Source organism: Pantherophis guttatus, chromosome 2 (genome assembly GCF_059756535.1).
Source record: "Pantherophis guttatus breed Tessera chromosome 2, ASM5975653v1, whole genome shotgun sequence".
Taxonomy (NCBI): Eukaryota; Metazoa; Chordata; class Lepidosauria; order Squamata; family Colubridae; genus Pantherophis; species Pantherophis guttatus.
Window position 1 is genome coordinate 222412453 of NC_142064.1, and position 16397 is coordinate 222428849.

General features: G+C 38.6%; 1 protein-coding gene across 1 annotated transcript in view; it reads left to right on the forward strand.

Moving 5' to 3' along the window:
• The window catches only part of CELSR3 (cadherin EGF LAG seven-pass G-type receptor 3), a 151561-nt gene that overhangs the window by 70119 nt on the left and 65045 nt on the right, over positions 1-16397 (forward strand). Inside the window, exons 17-23 of the mRNA XM_087885169.1 lie at positions 4475-4569; positions 6349-6558; positions 8575-8758; positions 11682-11831; positions 12509-12689; positions 12907-13074; positions 14967-15093. Of these exons, the coding sequence (XP_087741295.1) occupies positions 4475-4569; positions 6349-6558; positions 8575-8758; positions 11682-11831; positions 12509-12689; positions 12907-13074; positions 14967-15093 (1115 nt within the window). The remainder of the gene's footprint in view (positions 1-4474; positions 4570-6348; positions 6559-8574; positions 8759-11681; positions 11832-12508; positions 12690-12906; positions 13075-14966; positions 15094-16397) is intronic.

Genomic DNA, 16397 nt, shown 5'->3' on the forward strand with positions numbered 1-16397 from the left:
AGCCAGTCAGGATCGAACTCCTGGCAGTGAGCTGAGTTAGTCTGCAATACTGCATTCTAACCATCACACCACCACTGCTCCTGGGCTGCAATTAATTGGACAATTGAACAACACACTTTATACATTCCCAAATCTGGGTGTGTTGAAAGCATAGCATAGCATAGCATACTTTATTGTGGTCATAGAGCAAAAACCAAAACATCCAAGGCACATAGCTGGCACACGACCAGACTGAAGTGCAGTATGGCAACAAGATCAGTGGTTCTGGGTGTGCTGGTACTGCCTTAGATTAACTTGGTCTGTTAGGCCCAAGGATATTCCATCCCCTGCTCTCAAAAACACACACTCTCCAGAATGTTTACCAACAGAATAGGTAGTACAATCATCTCATTTAACCCACTGCTTGCTTGAATCAAGAAATATTTGGGAGCTGGAATCCCATGTTGGTTCACACCACTAAATGTGACAAAAAAATCGGAATTTCCTACAGTACAGAAACCCATTCCAGAGAAGGTCATTCTCCATCAAATATATTGCTTAAAAGCTTTTAATGTTGTCCCTTTTCTCCACATTTTTCTTTTGTGCAGGTTTGCGAGGTACAGGTAAGGCCTGTGGCTCTCCCCTTTTCCCCTCCCTGCTTTGTCAGCACTGCTCTGTGTGGCTTTTCCATTCCCTGCTCCTGCCTAAGGCACCATCAGATCCACATTTCCCTCAGATGCTCCACGGGCTGCTGGCTCTGTTTTGATTGCCTTGCCTGGCTCTGGTTTCTTTGTAATCCTGCCTGACCTTCAGCTTCTTTACCTTGTCACAAAACACTAATCTGCAGAAAATCCCTTGTAGTCATCTGCAACCTGCTCACGCTTATTTGTAGTGCCTTGATGCTTTTTATGGATTTAGAGAAATTTTAATTGGCTGGGGAAGTCTGGAGTTCTAATAGACGGATGTCATATTTTGGTGGTGGATGCATTTGGTTCCCCTGCTTGCTTATGGGCTCTGGTTAAGAGAAGAGTGGCATTTGGCACTCATATGTTGTTGAAAACTTGAAGAAACTAAGTAAGACCTTCATGAGGAAGTGAACAGCTTTCTATAGTATTGGGTGTCTTGAATTCAACTGATTACGAAAAGTAGAGAAATTGCTGTTTCATTTCATCAAAATATTATACATGCTACCAATCCCTGATGTATGGTTTACCTTTGAAAACCACAAATGAAATTGTCATAGGTGCCACTTTCCAGTGAAGAAGGAAAAAAAAATTGAACAAGCCTACACACTGACAATTCTTTTTCCTGCAAGAACAAATAGAAGCTTGTCTGCTTGTAAACTCAGTTTTGGACACCATTATCTCTTTCATATTTTAACAACAAGGATATTTTCTTCAGATAATCAGGCTGGCTAATTGAGGGATGATTCTTTCTGCTCAAAACATTTTTCATTTCTTTCTGCTCAAACAGTTTCTTTTCTTTAAAGTTTCTTTAAAAATTGTTGGGCATTGTTTTGCGACCGAATTGCGCAGTACAAGTGTTGATTCTCTAAAATCCCAGAATAAGTCTCATCTGTTCTTCTTTTCTTCTTCTTCTTCTTCTTCTTCTTTTTTTTTTTTTTTGTATATGTTTTATTTACAGTTTTTGTTTAACAACCAACATTTTTTGTGGACAGTATAATGACTGGGTTGACATATTTTTTACACAGTGCTCGCAGTAATAATACAATTATATATACAAAATTTTTATCTTCCAACTTCTAACCTTAATGTGCTCATTATAATTATAATATATTATTTTGTGTATCAATAAATATTCTACTATTTTCCCAATTTATCACTCGGTGTTCCACCACATTTTCAATATCTCAACTTTTTATAAATACCAATAGAACCAGTTATCAATAAGATTTAATCAATCCCAGGATTACAGTATATCTCTAAATCCCCTGGATTTATAATCCTTAAAAACTATATTTTCCAGTATAATTTTTACATTCTGTTGATCATAATAATACCTTTAAATATAACTAATCCTAGTCTTCTCCTAATCTTAATGTATCTGTATTTATAATAAATTCCATTTTTTATATATATATTTGTTTTCTGAGGTTTTCACGGGTGTTTGTATGTAGGTCTTTGGATATTCGGGTTTTCTCCCGCGTAAAATTGGAGGTTTCTTGGCAACATTTCAATGAAGTCTCATTCGTCATCTTCAGGCTGGTGTCTTCGGCTTCGTGCTTCTAGGAGCAATTGCTTCGTGCTTCTAGGAGCAATTGCTCCTAGAAGCACGAAGCCGAAGACACCAGCCTGAAGATGACGAATGAGACTTCGTCGAAACGTTGCCAAGAAACCTCCAATTTTACGCGGGAGAAAACCCGAATAACCAAAGACCTACATATATATATATATATATATATACACACACACACACTATTATTTTCCCGGTTTAAACTTTCCACTTATTTCTATTGTTACTATATTGCAAAATAGTATATCTCTATCCATCATCTCTCAGCCTTTTTAGGATTTCATCATTTATTAATTATTGGCCCTAGCAGAACATACACATTTCATCTTGTAAAGCAGCGAAGTGACCTGCCACATTTGGAATTAACAAGCATTCAACTCTTCTTGTATAAATATCTTTCCCATCCAGATCATTGCCGAACGCACTTCTAGCACCCCTGATGGGATAGCAGATGGTGCAGATCATGCACAAAATGTTGCTGTTTCCGATACTGATTTTAGCATTACGGATGCCACAGTGCCCCCATTAGGCACCTGTGCTACTTTCGTGTAGTTATAGATAGATATAGAAGGGGTGCATCTTCTATTTTTGTGCTCCTGGTGGTGTTTAAATATTCTAGAAAGCTGCAGGGCCAATGTCACAGATATGGACACTTGCACCCTTGCGTCCTATATCTTAAACAATATTTGGGATTGTCACATTTCTTTGTTTTAGACTGATATATACTGAATCTGTAGAATGGTTAAGCCCTTTCAAAAAAGAAAAAGAAGAATGCAGGCACTGGTTTGGTTAAATCCTTCATAAATATCCCACATTATTTTCATTGTTGTAATGTTTTTGTTGCATAAAAAGCAACTTCCAGGGATCGTGATGTGGCACGGAAGAGTAACTGTAAAAAAATCATGCTAAACTTTTCTGTGCTTAACATCTTATGCTTCAAATTGTCCAGTTCTATTGACCCATTTATACTTATGGATGGAAATATGAGGCTGCACTCACAGTATGGATACTAACCTGCCATGTGCACCTGTCTTATCTGTTCAGTCATTGGACTTCCTACATTGGGTGGCAAAATTTAGAATCTGGAGTCATTTTCTCCAGAACTCTAGTGATGTTGGTACTTGCAGCAGGCACTCTATTCATGTTAAAGTGAATATAACCCTCTTCAGATCTTGCCACCTGGTACAACATGCCATGACAGCAAAAGTAGGGAGATAGAGGCACGCATAGGAAGAGATGTTGTGAGTTTGTCTTTTTTAAAAAATCCCATAGCTATGTACATCTAGAGACAGATTTCTAGCACTCTATTGCATAATTCCTTTTGAATATATTACATAATTTCTCCCCTAATTTACTCATTCTTAGACAAAGATTAAGTTTAAATCAAGAGACTGTTCACCATATTTACTCCATACAATGAGCTACATCAGCAATGAAATATTGCTAATGCTATTTTAGCAAAACATTCCAGTCAAATATTTTTGCTATGGAATATGTGGAATATGTGTTTTTTGAATTTCAGTAACCCTTCACCTTGATGTAAATGTAGGGAACGCAAGTTTTCTTTTGGCAACTCCAATTTCAGTAAGATACAGTTCATTCTCAAGCGTACACAAATTGGAAAAAGAAAGGTAGCATTCAGAGACTGATTTTAAAAATAGCAAATAAATATATGTGTATTCAGTAAAGCTTCCAGCAGTTTGGAATGAAATTATTGGAAATAGCAGGTTCACATATCACATGATATTTGTTCTTTCTTTCTTTCTTTCTTTCTTTCTTTCTTTCTTTCTTTCTTTCTTTCTTTCTTTCTTTCTTCATCCACCAAATACTTAGAAGGTATTGTGCCATATCATATCTTAGACACATCATGTTGGTAACATGATGAATAAGTTCATTTCCCAGAAATTCTCCCAGCATGATAATAATTAAACCCAGCATTTGGGAGAGTCTCATAAAACCTAAATTAGTGGAAATGAAATCAAAGCTGCCTTTATAGCGAGCAACGTACAGCTGCTGCTGAAGTGTGTGGTCCTTCGATCCTCCTCTGGATCTGTTCCCTTCATTGGTTGGTCTTTAGGATTAGTAAAATTGCCAAAACGCCATTGCCAAAACCACACTGTTGGTCTAGTGCTGTTGTTTGAGCCCTGATGATCTTTTCCTGGGCAGCAACCACAGGAAAAGAGCCTTTCCAATTAGCACTTGTACATTTCCATGTTTAAGTTGGCATTTTGTCTTGACTCAGGTGCAGCGGTTCGATATTGTGACCAGGAGAGAGGCTGGCTAGAACCGGATCTGTTCAATTGCACTTCACCTGCTTTCAAGGAGCTCTCGACATTGGTACATCTCTCTCTCTCTCTCTCCTCTCTCCTTCCTTCTCTCCATTCACCTGTTTTCCCTCATACCGTGCTTTTCCAGAAATGTGGTATTTATATGAGATAGTCTACTGAAAATTCAGTACAAAAACACCCTCATTTAAGTAGGAAACGTGAAAATTCTTTCTGTAAAACCAAGGTTGGGAAAACTGGGCAATCGGTTCTATTAGCAATCCAAGCAGTGGTTGTTAGTACAAAGAGAGCATTCAAAGTACAAAGCTTGTCTTTGAGATTAAAATGAATGAGGCTATAAACTGTGCCTTCTTGGGAAAACAAATTCACCACTCAATTGAGTCCCAAAAGGCAGTTAATCTGAAATTAGGAAAGCGGAAAACTGTCTCCTTGCAGAGAGCCTCTTCTATTTCTTTTGTATAATTAGCCAGATATTTATGTTTGGTGAGGGCGTTTGAGTAATAAGGGGGAATTTAGCTCCCACAATGAAATCATTATCTGTGGATACCCCTTGAAAGTCTAATATTTATATTAACAACATACGTATCATTTGTCAGATTATTAATGCTTACTGAATTAGCAAGAGGAAGGGCCAGAGTAACAAAAATAAATGTATTTAATAGCAATACAGGTAGTCCTCAATTTACAGTCACAACTGAGTCCAAAATTTCTGTTGCTATGTGAAACATTTGCTAAGTTAGTTTTGCCCCATTTTACGACCTTTCTTGCCACTGTTGTTAAGTGAATCCCTGCGGTTGCTAGGTTAGTAACCCAGTTGTTAAGTGAACCTGGCTTCCCCATTGGGTTTGCTTTTCAGAAGGTCGCAAGAGGGGATCACATCACCCCAGGATACTCCAACTGTCATAAATATGAGTCAGTTGCCAAGTATCTGAATTTTGATCATATGTCCATGGGGATGCCAGAACTCCTCCTAAATTCCATTCTGAAGAATTTTTTTTATGGTTTTCCAAAAAGGTAGCTGGAAGGCATGGCCCAGCTATCTAAAGTTAGATGGTTCCAACACAGAAGGCCATTACCAAGAAGGTTAAACCACAGAGTCCTTATTGATTGGATTCCTTGACAGTGGGACCATCATCAAAATATCTCTCCCAAAAATTACTAGACAAAGAAATTCAGCTCAGATAATGAAATCGCAAAAATATTCAGGCCCTGAATGATAGAAGGCTTGAAAAGTGATGACCAGCATCTCAGAAGCCAACTGATAATAAGTGCAGTTCCCATGGTACTTTCTGCCAATGATGTATATCAGAGTCCAGAATCCAGATTTCAGATTTCCATCAGTAACTTGAGAAGTTTCCTTTATCTCTGTTTAATGTACCCCTGTTTAACAGAGTAGATGGAGACAAAAATTCACTTCTGCGAGGCAAAAAGAGAATAAAGGTAAAGGTTTCCCTTGCACATATGTGCTAGTCATTCCTGACTCTAGGGGGCAGTGCTCATCTCTGTTTCAAAGCCTAAGAGCCAGCGCTGTCCAGAGACGTCTCTGTGGTCATGTGGCCGGCATGACTAAATGCCAAAGGCTCACAGAACGCTGTTACCTTCCCACAAAAGGTAGTCCCTATTTTTCTACTTGCATTTTTTACATGCTTTCGAACTGCTAGGTTGGCAGAAGTTGGGACAAGTAATGGAAGCTCACCCCGTTACACGGCACTAGGGATTCAAACCACTGAACTGCCGACCTTTCAATCAACAAGCTCAGTGTCTTAGCCAACTGAGCCACCACGTTCCCTATAAAGAGAGAATACCCTTTTCTTATTTTCTGTTCTGATAGCTGGAAAGCCTGGAGAAGAACGAAACAGAGCTGAACACCATAGAAGCAAAAAAGCTGGCCCATCAACTACGGGCAGTGACGCAACAGATGGAATCCTACTTTGGGAATGATATTCATATTACTTACCGCCTGCTTTCCCACTTGATGGCCTTTGAGAGCAGACAACATGGTTTTGGGCTGACTGCTACCCAGGATGCTCACTTCAATGAGGTAAGAAACTCCTTTTCAGTTGTGATATTGTCAGAGTGGCACAGAATCCTATTAAGTAGGCTTTTCCCTTGAAGAACAGTGTGGATATTTATGTAGAATTTTAGTAAAGTGAGCCCAGGATATGCTACTGATAGAAGACCTCTAGGAATTCAACATAATGTGTCCTATCAGCTGTGCTAGGCGGTTATTTCTAATGCCTTAAGAATCCTTGAGAAAAAAAACATTACCTTTTTTGGCTTGTATTGAAATGCTTATGATAACATTTATTTATATACATATAAATAGATGAATCCTGTAGGACAGGGGTGTCAAACTCGTGGCCCGTGGGCCAGTGCGTTATGCGCTAGACACGCCCACCCCTGTTTTAGCAAAGGGGGGAAGTTGCAATACGTCATGTAATGACAACATGATGACACAAGTTTGACACCCCTGCTGTATGTTATTAAACTAGTGGCCATTAGCTACAGCAATTGCTGCCCTATGATTCCCCAACATCTTGCTTTTTCTCCTGTGAACAATATTTCTGTGCTGCTGAATATAGTTTTTATAGTTTTGGAGTAGTTTACAATATAGTACAAGTCATCATATAAAGATATAAAATGCAACTAAAATCCAAACAGTGTAAAATCAAGGAAAAATCCAAATAGCAAAATCTATATCTGAGATCTAAAAAGAACAGAAAAATTTTTAAGCTAGGAATACCTGTTGCCCCATCCCAAGCACATTGTAGGTGCCACAAATTAACTTGGAAAAGGCATTTCAGACTCTTTATCTAGTAGCTTCATTCTGGGCTTCACTTGGAATGAAACCCAAGAAAATATTGATTAGACTAGGCACCCTGACCCTAAGTTTAAATCCTTTTTAAGAATAGTTTGGTTTTTCAGTATTTATTTGCTTTCATCTATGGTAGCAGTGGCTAGCTGGCTTTTTACAGATCAGACCTGGTAGCTTTAGGTTTTTATAATGTTAAAAACCTCAGGATAAATATCTATAGGTATGGAGAAGGATGGCTAGGCAATTAGAAATGATTATTTAAAAACTTTATACCCTGATAGCTTGGGTTGTTGGTTTGCTTATCTGTGGGATCTTTTTAGCCTCTTCTTTCTAGTTTAAGATTATGTCAATCAATTGATATACTATTTTTTCTTTTTCATACAAAATGATTACATGTTAAGACCAAAAGGAAACTTTTGGGGGGAACGTTTTTCTTTTGTTTGGACAAGATGTTTAAAAAGCCAACAAGTTTTTGTTTTGTGCCATAAAACTTGTTTGTTTTTTTTTAGCTTAGCAAAGTATCCAGGGGTTTTTGGTGAAATGCATAGAAAGCTCTGAGATGCAATGCTATCCGCCCCCCTCCCCCACAAAAAACCCATGTTGTCCTGAATGTAAAAGGTCACTTAATAGAAAAGTACAAACATGCCTGAACTAGATTCTTCTAGAATCTCAGAGTAGTATCATTAAAACTTCATTTTAAAAAGCTCACCAGTTATTATTCTTCCAAACAAGTAACTTCTAGGGGCCCCATGTTACAAATTAACTGAAGAGGGAACTGTAGACGTGAAATCTTATGATATTCAGCCAGATGTAAATTCCAGGAGTCAAACTAAATTTATTTCAGTTATGTACTACCAAAGAGCAGTGGAATGCTTTGTGTTATTGGCCTACGTGCCATTAATGTTCGAAATTTAGAAGCGTTTCATAGCAAGATCTCATTGTGGGACTAGGGCAAAAGACATATTGAATCTGGTCAGGGCCTGTGAAGCCTTCCTGAGCGCCCTCATAAAAGAAAGACATTATTTATTTTTAAGATCATCTGCCTATCTCAGTGTTTAAGATGTGTGGACTTTTTAAGGGTGGTTGGGTAATTCTGGGAATTGAAGTTCACACATCTTAACTTTGCCAAGGTTGAGAAACTCTGGTCTGTATTGTCTCTGTGTTTTTAGGTGTGATTAAAGGCGGTGGAGAGGGTGGTTAGATTGATTGAGAAATCCACCTAAATGTTGATCTTCTCTTTAGAACCTCCTCCAAGCTGGCAGCTCAGTGCTTGCATTGGAAAACCAGGAGCACTGGGACACGTTGTTGCAAAATGATCAGGGAACAGCTGCTCTGATGGAACAACTGAAAGACTATTCAGGCACTTTGGCCAGCAACATGAAGCTCACCTACCTCAATCCTGTTGGTGTGGTGACCCCTAATATTGGTAAGTAGAATCCAGGAGGAAATCTTCACCTCGTAACTTTGAAAGAATACCTCATGGATCCCTCTTGAGGTCAGTATGAACTGATCGTGCTTCTCTAGCAATCCATGACTGTGGAACTCTTGGCTGCCAGGCAGCTATGGATTTGCTGAACTGTTCAATGCTAGGATACAACAGGACTTTTTAAAGTATTATCAAGGATTCTCTGCTGTCTTGCACTTTTATCAAAAGCGAGCAGACAGGGTTATTATTTGAATGGAATTGGAAAGAAGAAGCATCTCCATCTGTTTCTAGCACATGGGATGAAGGAGCCATTAGACGTTCAGGAGGAAGAAGGGCCTGAAAAAGATGAAAAAGGAGGAAGTAGGAAAGGAAAAGTGACAACCACCCTTTCTATACAATAACTAGCAAAATGGTGATGGTTCCAGTCAGCTGGCACAGATCAGAGATACTAATTTACAATTTGTGGCTATGCTGGTCCACATGAGACTGCCAGCCTGATTATTTGCAAAGTGATGTTGTATAAATAGATTCCACAGGGCATTGCTTGCCCTTTTGTTTTAGGGAATTGCTCCCCACACTTGTACTGTAGCACAAGAATGCTTGATTTCAGAAGCTGCAAGGCAGATGCATCCCTCATTTAGATGAGACATTCCTGAATTCATAATAAGATCCTAAGGAATCAACCTGGAGGAGGGAAGGAAGCCAAATGACAAATGCAGCACTGTACCATTGTAATGCAAACTCCACTCCTTTCATGTTGGCATTGAGGTATTGCACACATGCATGAAAGGGGCAGAGATTGCACAAGGTTTTGATGAATGCTTCTAATCCTAGCATAGACGCTTCTGTCATTGCATATAAAGCTCAGTCAGTTGCAATCAGAGATGGACATGCCTTTTAAGCTGCACAATAACATATTTCTTCACAGTGTTGTGGATAAGCTTCTGCAAAGAGTCACTTCCAGAGTTATTTTTAAATATAGATGTGTACATATTCATACCTCACAGGGGTAACTTCATACTCATATATAAAGTGTTCCTAAGCAAACTGCAATCTCACACAAGAATCTTATGCAGAAATGTTATCCCTGTCCCTGACTCTCCCTGGCCTTGTGCAAATGTGCAATTTGTATGAATCTGAATGCTCCACTGTACTCTGCAGTCTGAGCAGAAAGCTATCCTCAGGATCAAGCAGTACAAATACTGTTATCCATTAGGCTTCTGGTTGAACATATGGAGATCGAGATTATTAGAGTACACAGGCTTGGTGCATGGCCCTGCTCTCTCACCACACACTTGGACGAATGCCTAAAGAGCATTAAACAGACTGGAAATTCTTTCATTTCTATTTTTATCGAAATACATATTTGACCACAGGACTTCTGTTTGGCCCATTTAAAAAATCAACACAAAACAAGATCGGCAAAATATAAAGAAAACCAATACAAAATGTTCTACCGTTGGCATTTGGCTCCCTCAAGATTGGCAAAAATATATCCAAATTTAACTCCAAATTGTTGGATATGTGGACTGAAGCAGGGTACCCCCTATCACTCATGTTGGCTGTGTTCAGAATTGAAAAAAATATTGGAAAAAAATAAAAAATTGGTTGCAGGAAATAACCGGAGCTCACCTGGAATATACACCGGAACTGTTCCTTCCGGGGATAATGAAAAAAACTTATGATAAGAAAACAAGACATATGATTCTACATATAACAACCGCAGCAAGATTGGCCTTTGCACAATGCTGGAAGAATGCAAAGACACCCTCTAAGGACTTAATAATCAAAAAAAATCTTTCATTGCGCTGAAATGGACAAACTAACATTGGAATTGAAAGGAATGACAGACTTGGAGTATTATGTATCGTGGGAGAAATGGTACAAATGGATTGAAAACAGAAAAATAAAATAGATTCAGATATAATAGAATTTGATGAAATAAAGTGTATAGAGTATAAGAACTTAGTAGCGATATGTCATGTAAAAGGTCTCAGTTCTGCACAAAAATTTTCTTTTTTGTATTTTTGTATTTATGTTTTTGTTTGTTTAAAAATTAATAAAATATGTTTTTTTAAAAATCAACACAAATATTCATACACATGCTTACATAAATTTCTGAAATATAAATATTTTTGTGCAGTTTTTCAAGTCTGCACACTTCTTGAAAGTTCTTGTTCTAGGCACTTTTTAAATGACATTTTTCTCCTATTTTTGGAGCTGTGAACTGAATAGCTAAGCTTTGAAATGAACATCTTCCTCTTCAGTTTGGTGTTCAGTGTTCAGTTCAGTGTTCCCATCTACATTTTAGGTATGTTATGTTGTATAATAATCCTGATGCAGTGCATTTTCTCTTTGTGTGGCTTTCTACTATTAAAAAAGCACTTTGAAAAGTAGCCTGAGAACATAAAATATATAAATAATCCTCACTTAGTGCCCAGTACTGAGACCAGCAACTCTGTTGATAAGTGCTGCGTTTGTTAAACAAAGCATCACATGGCTGTGAGAGGCTTATGATCTCACTTCCCCTTTGGTTGCTGAGTGGACCCAAAGCTTTAAATTGTACTTCCGCCTTCTCTATTAACTCTGATTGTGGCAAGCCAGTTGCAAAGCACACAAATGAAGACCAAGTGACTATGGGATGCTGCAATGGTTGTAAATGCATACCAGTTGCAAAGTGCCTGAATGGAAATCACGTGACTGCATGTGAGAATTAGTTGCAAAGCTATTCTTTTATACCCTCATAACTTTGAACATTAAACAAAGCAGTCTGTAAGCAAGGACTGCCTGCTCTTCCTAAAGGAAAGAAGCCAGTCATTTCTACCCCCAGCTTTAGATACAATTAAGCTCTGTTTAAATCAGAAGATGGCACTGTCTGTCAGATCTAATGCCTGAGGCCTCTTTTTTCCTTTCCCCCTCACAGTGCTCAGCATTGATCGCATGGAGAATCACACCCATCTCAGAAGACGCTATCCACGTTATCACAGTACCCTCTTCCGTGGCCAGGCCATGTGGGATCCCCACACACATATAGTCCTCCCTCACTCCATCCTTACCCCCCCGAAAACAGAAGGTAAGTGACAATATTTTATGAACTCCCCCAGGCCTGGTTCAAAAAAAAAAAACCCTGAAAGAAATAGCATCTTTTTCCGCATCCTTCCCAAAATTTCCTTTAGAATCTCTCTTTTTCTTTTTGTTGTCTTTTTTTGCTGTTCTTTGAGATATGCCATAGAGGAAAGAAAATGTAAAGTTGAGGGTTTTCATGTCACTTTTGGATACCAAGAATGAGCTGTGACTTAACTTCTTGCATAGGTGATTAATAGCTCATGAGCCAGAAGCTTTGTCTGCCGTTAGAGAAGGTCCTAATTGAACTGCTGGTCCCTGATTGGGATCAGTACCATCTCCTCAGCTTTATAGCATTTATCTGGCAAGATGGCTTTCCAGAGTTTTTTGGGGGGACTCATTTTACTTCAGAATGACTAAATGTGGCCTATTATGCTCCCAGGATACAGCTGAGATCTGAATATACAACAAACTTATCCCATCTGGAACTACCTTCCAGATATATTAGACTAGATCTCCCATCTTCCCCAGTCCAACACATCAGGAACAGGCAGATTGGGAAGGTTGATTTAAGATTCTTGGGAAATAACACACTGATAGTTTCAGGTCTTTCCTTCCTTGGCCTTTGTCTTTCTTCAAGGGCAACTGTGCTATTGATTCCTTCTTGTTTTGCTGTCTCGATTCCAGCTCCCACCATGACAATAGCGGCATCAATTAATACTGAAAACAATGTCACAATGGAAAGTCCTCCCCCAAAGCATTCTCTGCAAGAATCTGAGCCTGCTGTAACCATCCTCATTCTCATCATTTATCGCACCCTGGGTGGACTTTTGCCTGCCCGCTATCAGGTGGATCGGCGCAACCTTAGGTATTAGTCTTCCTTCTCTACTGAGTTCTTTGCAGAATTCTGGCATGTTCCTACCAACTTTAAATGCCTGTGATTTGTTTTATGGATAAAGGCAAACTTGTTTGTGATCAACAATATCACAATCGGATTGTTGTGACACTGGATATCAGTATTGCTGTCTGAAACAATCCAGCCTTGATGGTGTTGCCAAATAACAAGGCTTCTTGGTTCCATACAGGTTGCCCAAAAACCCTGTGATGAACTCCCCCATTGTGACTGTATCTCTGTTCAGCAACCACACTTTTCTGCAGAACAATTTGGAGGAGCCACTCATGCTAGAATTCCGCCTGCTTGAGACAGCCAACCGCAGCAAGCCCCTCTGCGTTCAGTGGAATCACTCTAGCCAGTAAGTTGACTGTGAGTCAAGTCCCTCTTCAATGGAGCCATGTATCCATGTATCTTCAGGCTTCTGGAAAGACTTATGGAAGCCATGGTCCAGGTTGTTGTCGTTCAAGATAGAAAACATAGGTTCTACTCTATTGTTCCCCCTGCTAGTCTTTTCCAGATAAATTGGACTGCAAATCCCATTGCTTACAGCTAACTCATTGATCACTATATTGAATGGGTATTGCTATATTGAATGGGTATGATGTAGCAAGTGTATGGAAAATGCTTTCACTGAGTTCTCCTCTACTGCAGTGACCTCAGGTAATTCATAACTTCCAAGTTGAAAAAAACATTAAATTTGAATAATTGCCAAAGAATGAGAACCACTATGTATTGGCACTCACAGCAGTACAAACAGTATCATTTCTGATTTCCAGAGTGTAAACATTTTACTGATAAGGAGTTGGAAATCCCAACGTGGATAGACAATTTTGGCCATATAGATATTGCAGAAATTTAATGGGAATTATGATACTACTTGGAATTATAACTAATAGAGAATATTATCTGTTAAAAAAATAGACCCAAGATATAAGGAGGTGGGAGGGCATGGTAGGTGAAGGTACTATGTATCTGTGAAAAAATACAGGTCACTGAATATTGGAATCCTATTGAATACACCTGGATAAGAACAAAAGGAGTTAAAGTAGAATACCAGTGAGGTAATTTGCTACACAGGTTTACTACAAACAGAAGATGAGGCAATTCCATGATGAACAATTAGAATATTTTCCAAAAGTACTAAACAGAAATAGTGGGAATCTGGCAAGAAAACTATTACAAGTTGAAGAAACGAAAACAATGGAAAATATTTCTGGAATTCAGGCTAATGAGATGTACTGATTCAGAATTTATTAATCACCAGCTTTTTTATTTTTATACTTAACAACTAGGTTATTAACTTAACAACTGCAACGATTCACTTAACAACTGTGGCAAGAAAAATTATAAAATGAGGCAAAGCTCACTTAAACTTCTCACTTAGCAATATAAATCTTGACCTCAATTATAGTCGGAAGTTGAGGACTACCTGTATATAATATAGAAACAGACACTAATAATTAAGGATTACAAATTGTCAGGCCAAGTTTGTAAGGACAAAATTAAGGAGGCTGAAGCTCAAAATGAAAAAAATATAATCACTTTATATATTTTATCTATTTCCAGATTGATATTGATCTTTGGTCTATTTAGAGTTTCTAAAACAATTTGGATTGCACTGAATGTGGAAACAATTTTGGAAAAAGGGAGAGAATCCTAACAAGTTATTGGCTTCTAGATTTAAACCAGTGACATAATTCAACATTATACCACTCGTTTGGAATGCAGATGGAAATGTCTATACAGATTTCAAACTCATTAATTAATATAATGAATTAAATTGAAAAGTGAGTTTTATTTCAGTCTGCATCATAACAATTACTTATCAATAGAAAAGGAGATAGATTTGTTTTCTTTTATCTTTTTTAAGGTGTGTTTTGGAATTTTGTCTGCTATGGACTATAGGTGTGGAGTGAATTAAAATAGCATAGTGGCAAGATTATTGATTCTCTTTGGTCTCACCTGTTGAGAATGAAATTAATCAAATTCAGGCATCTGCTGCTAGAGGCCTCAACTCAACTCCCAGCATTCCCCAGCCAATTGAGATCTACCCAGTTGCTAAGGTTCAGAAACCCTGACTTAACCTATAGTTAATGAAAGCTACATTTGGCATAAATACTGTATGGTCATCGTCTTACATTCATCACAGTATCTGTACTGCAATGTATGCTTGTCTCTAAAAAAACCCCCCAAACATTAACAATCTTTCCTTTGAACTGTATCTTTTTATGGATTTCTTTGTAACTGCAGGATTGAGCCCACTGGCTTCTGGACAGCACGGGATTGTGAACTTGTGCACCGAAACACCACTCATGTCCGCTGCCATTGCTCCCAATTTGGTACTTTTGGGGTGCTGATGGACAGCTCCCACCGAGAGGTAACTGGGTTTCTTCAAGCAAAGAGCATCTGCTCTTCAGCAGCACATGAAAAAGTATTTTATATTTCTTCACCAGTGAAGAAAATGCCCCAGTGGAGTAGACGTACACCTTAATTTACAACCATTCAAAGTTACAATGGTCCTGAAAAAAGTGACAACAACCAGTCCTCAGACTTAAAACTGTTGCAACATCCCACTGTTGCATGGTCAAAATTGCACTTGGCTTGCATTTACGATGGCTGCAGCATCCCAGAGTCATAAGATTACAATTTGTGACCTTTCCAACTGGCTCACAACAAGCAGTCAATGGGAGGAGCCTAATTCTCTTAATGACTGCATGGTTCATTTAACCATTGCAATGATTCACTCAACAACCATGGCAAAAAGATAATAAAATCAATCATAAGCTACTTAACAACTGCCTTGCTTAACAATTCTGGTCTCAGTTGTGGTTGTAAGTTGAGGTCTACCTGTAATCATAGAATATACTGTATTTTTCCAACTATAAAACGCACCAGACTATAAGATGCACCTAGATTTACAGGAGGAAAATAAACAAAAAAAAATAGCTTTTGGCCTCCGCGCATCACACTTTTGCCCTCCCCGGTCCCCAGAAGCACTCTGCAGTGCTTTGCATGATCCATTTTCACAAAAAACAGGCCCATTTTTGGCCTGCAGAGTGCTTCCAGGGGCTGGGGAGGGCAAAAATGTGATGCACAGAGGGATGGGAGGCCAAAACCAGGCCCTATTTGGTCTATAAGAAGCACCGAAATTTTCACCTACTTTTGGGGGGGAGTGTGTCTTATACTCCAAAAAATACGGTATTTGGTCCCTCATGTGCTTGCTGATTGGAGGTTGAACTAAATTTACTACATAGGATGAGAAAATGTGTAACTTCTTCCTCTTACCATGTAATATTGAACCATTTTTTCACCCTACAACCTTGTTTACATCTTGTATTATTACAGGATGGGGAGAAAAAAACCTGCTTTAACAGCATTTGCTGTTGAAGATCATTGGGCAAAACAGAATTCACTTCTGTTCACAATTTTCATTTTTGGTTATAAAATCAGAACTTTTGTATATACACTGAATGTTATGTTGCATCTCACTTGGTCCTGAAAGAACAGAGCTGAAAAAAGGACATACTGGTAGTTAGATAAATGACAGTTTAAAAAAAAAAATTAAGGACAGAATAACAGAGTTGGAAGGGACCTTGGAGGTCTTCTAGTCCAACCCCCTCCCTAGGCAGGAAACCCTATACCACTTCAGACAAATGGTTATCCAATGGACGATGGATGTAA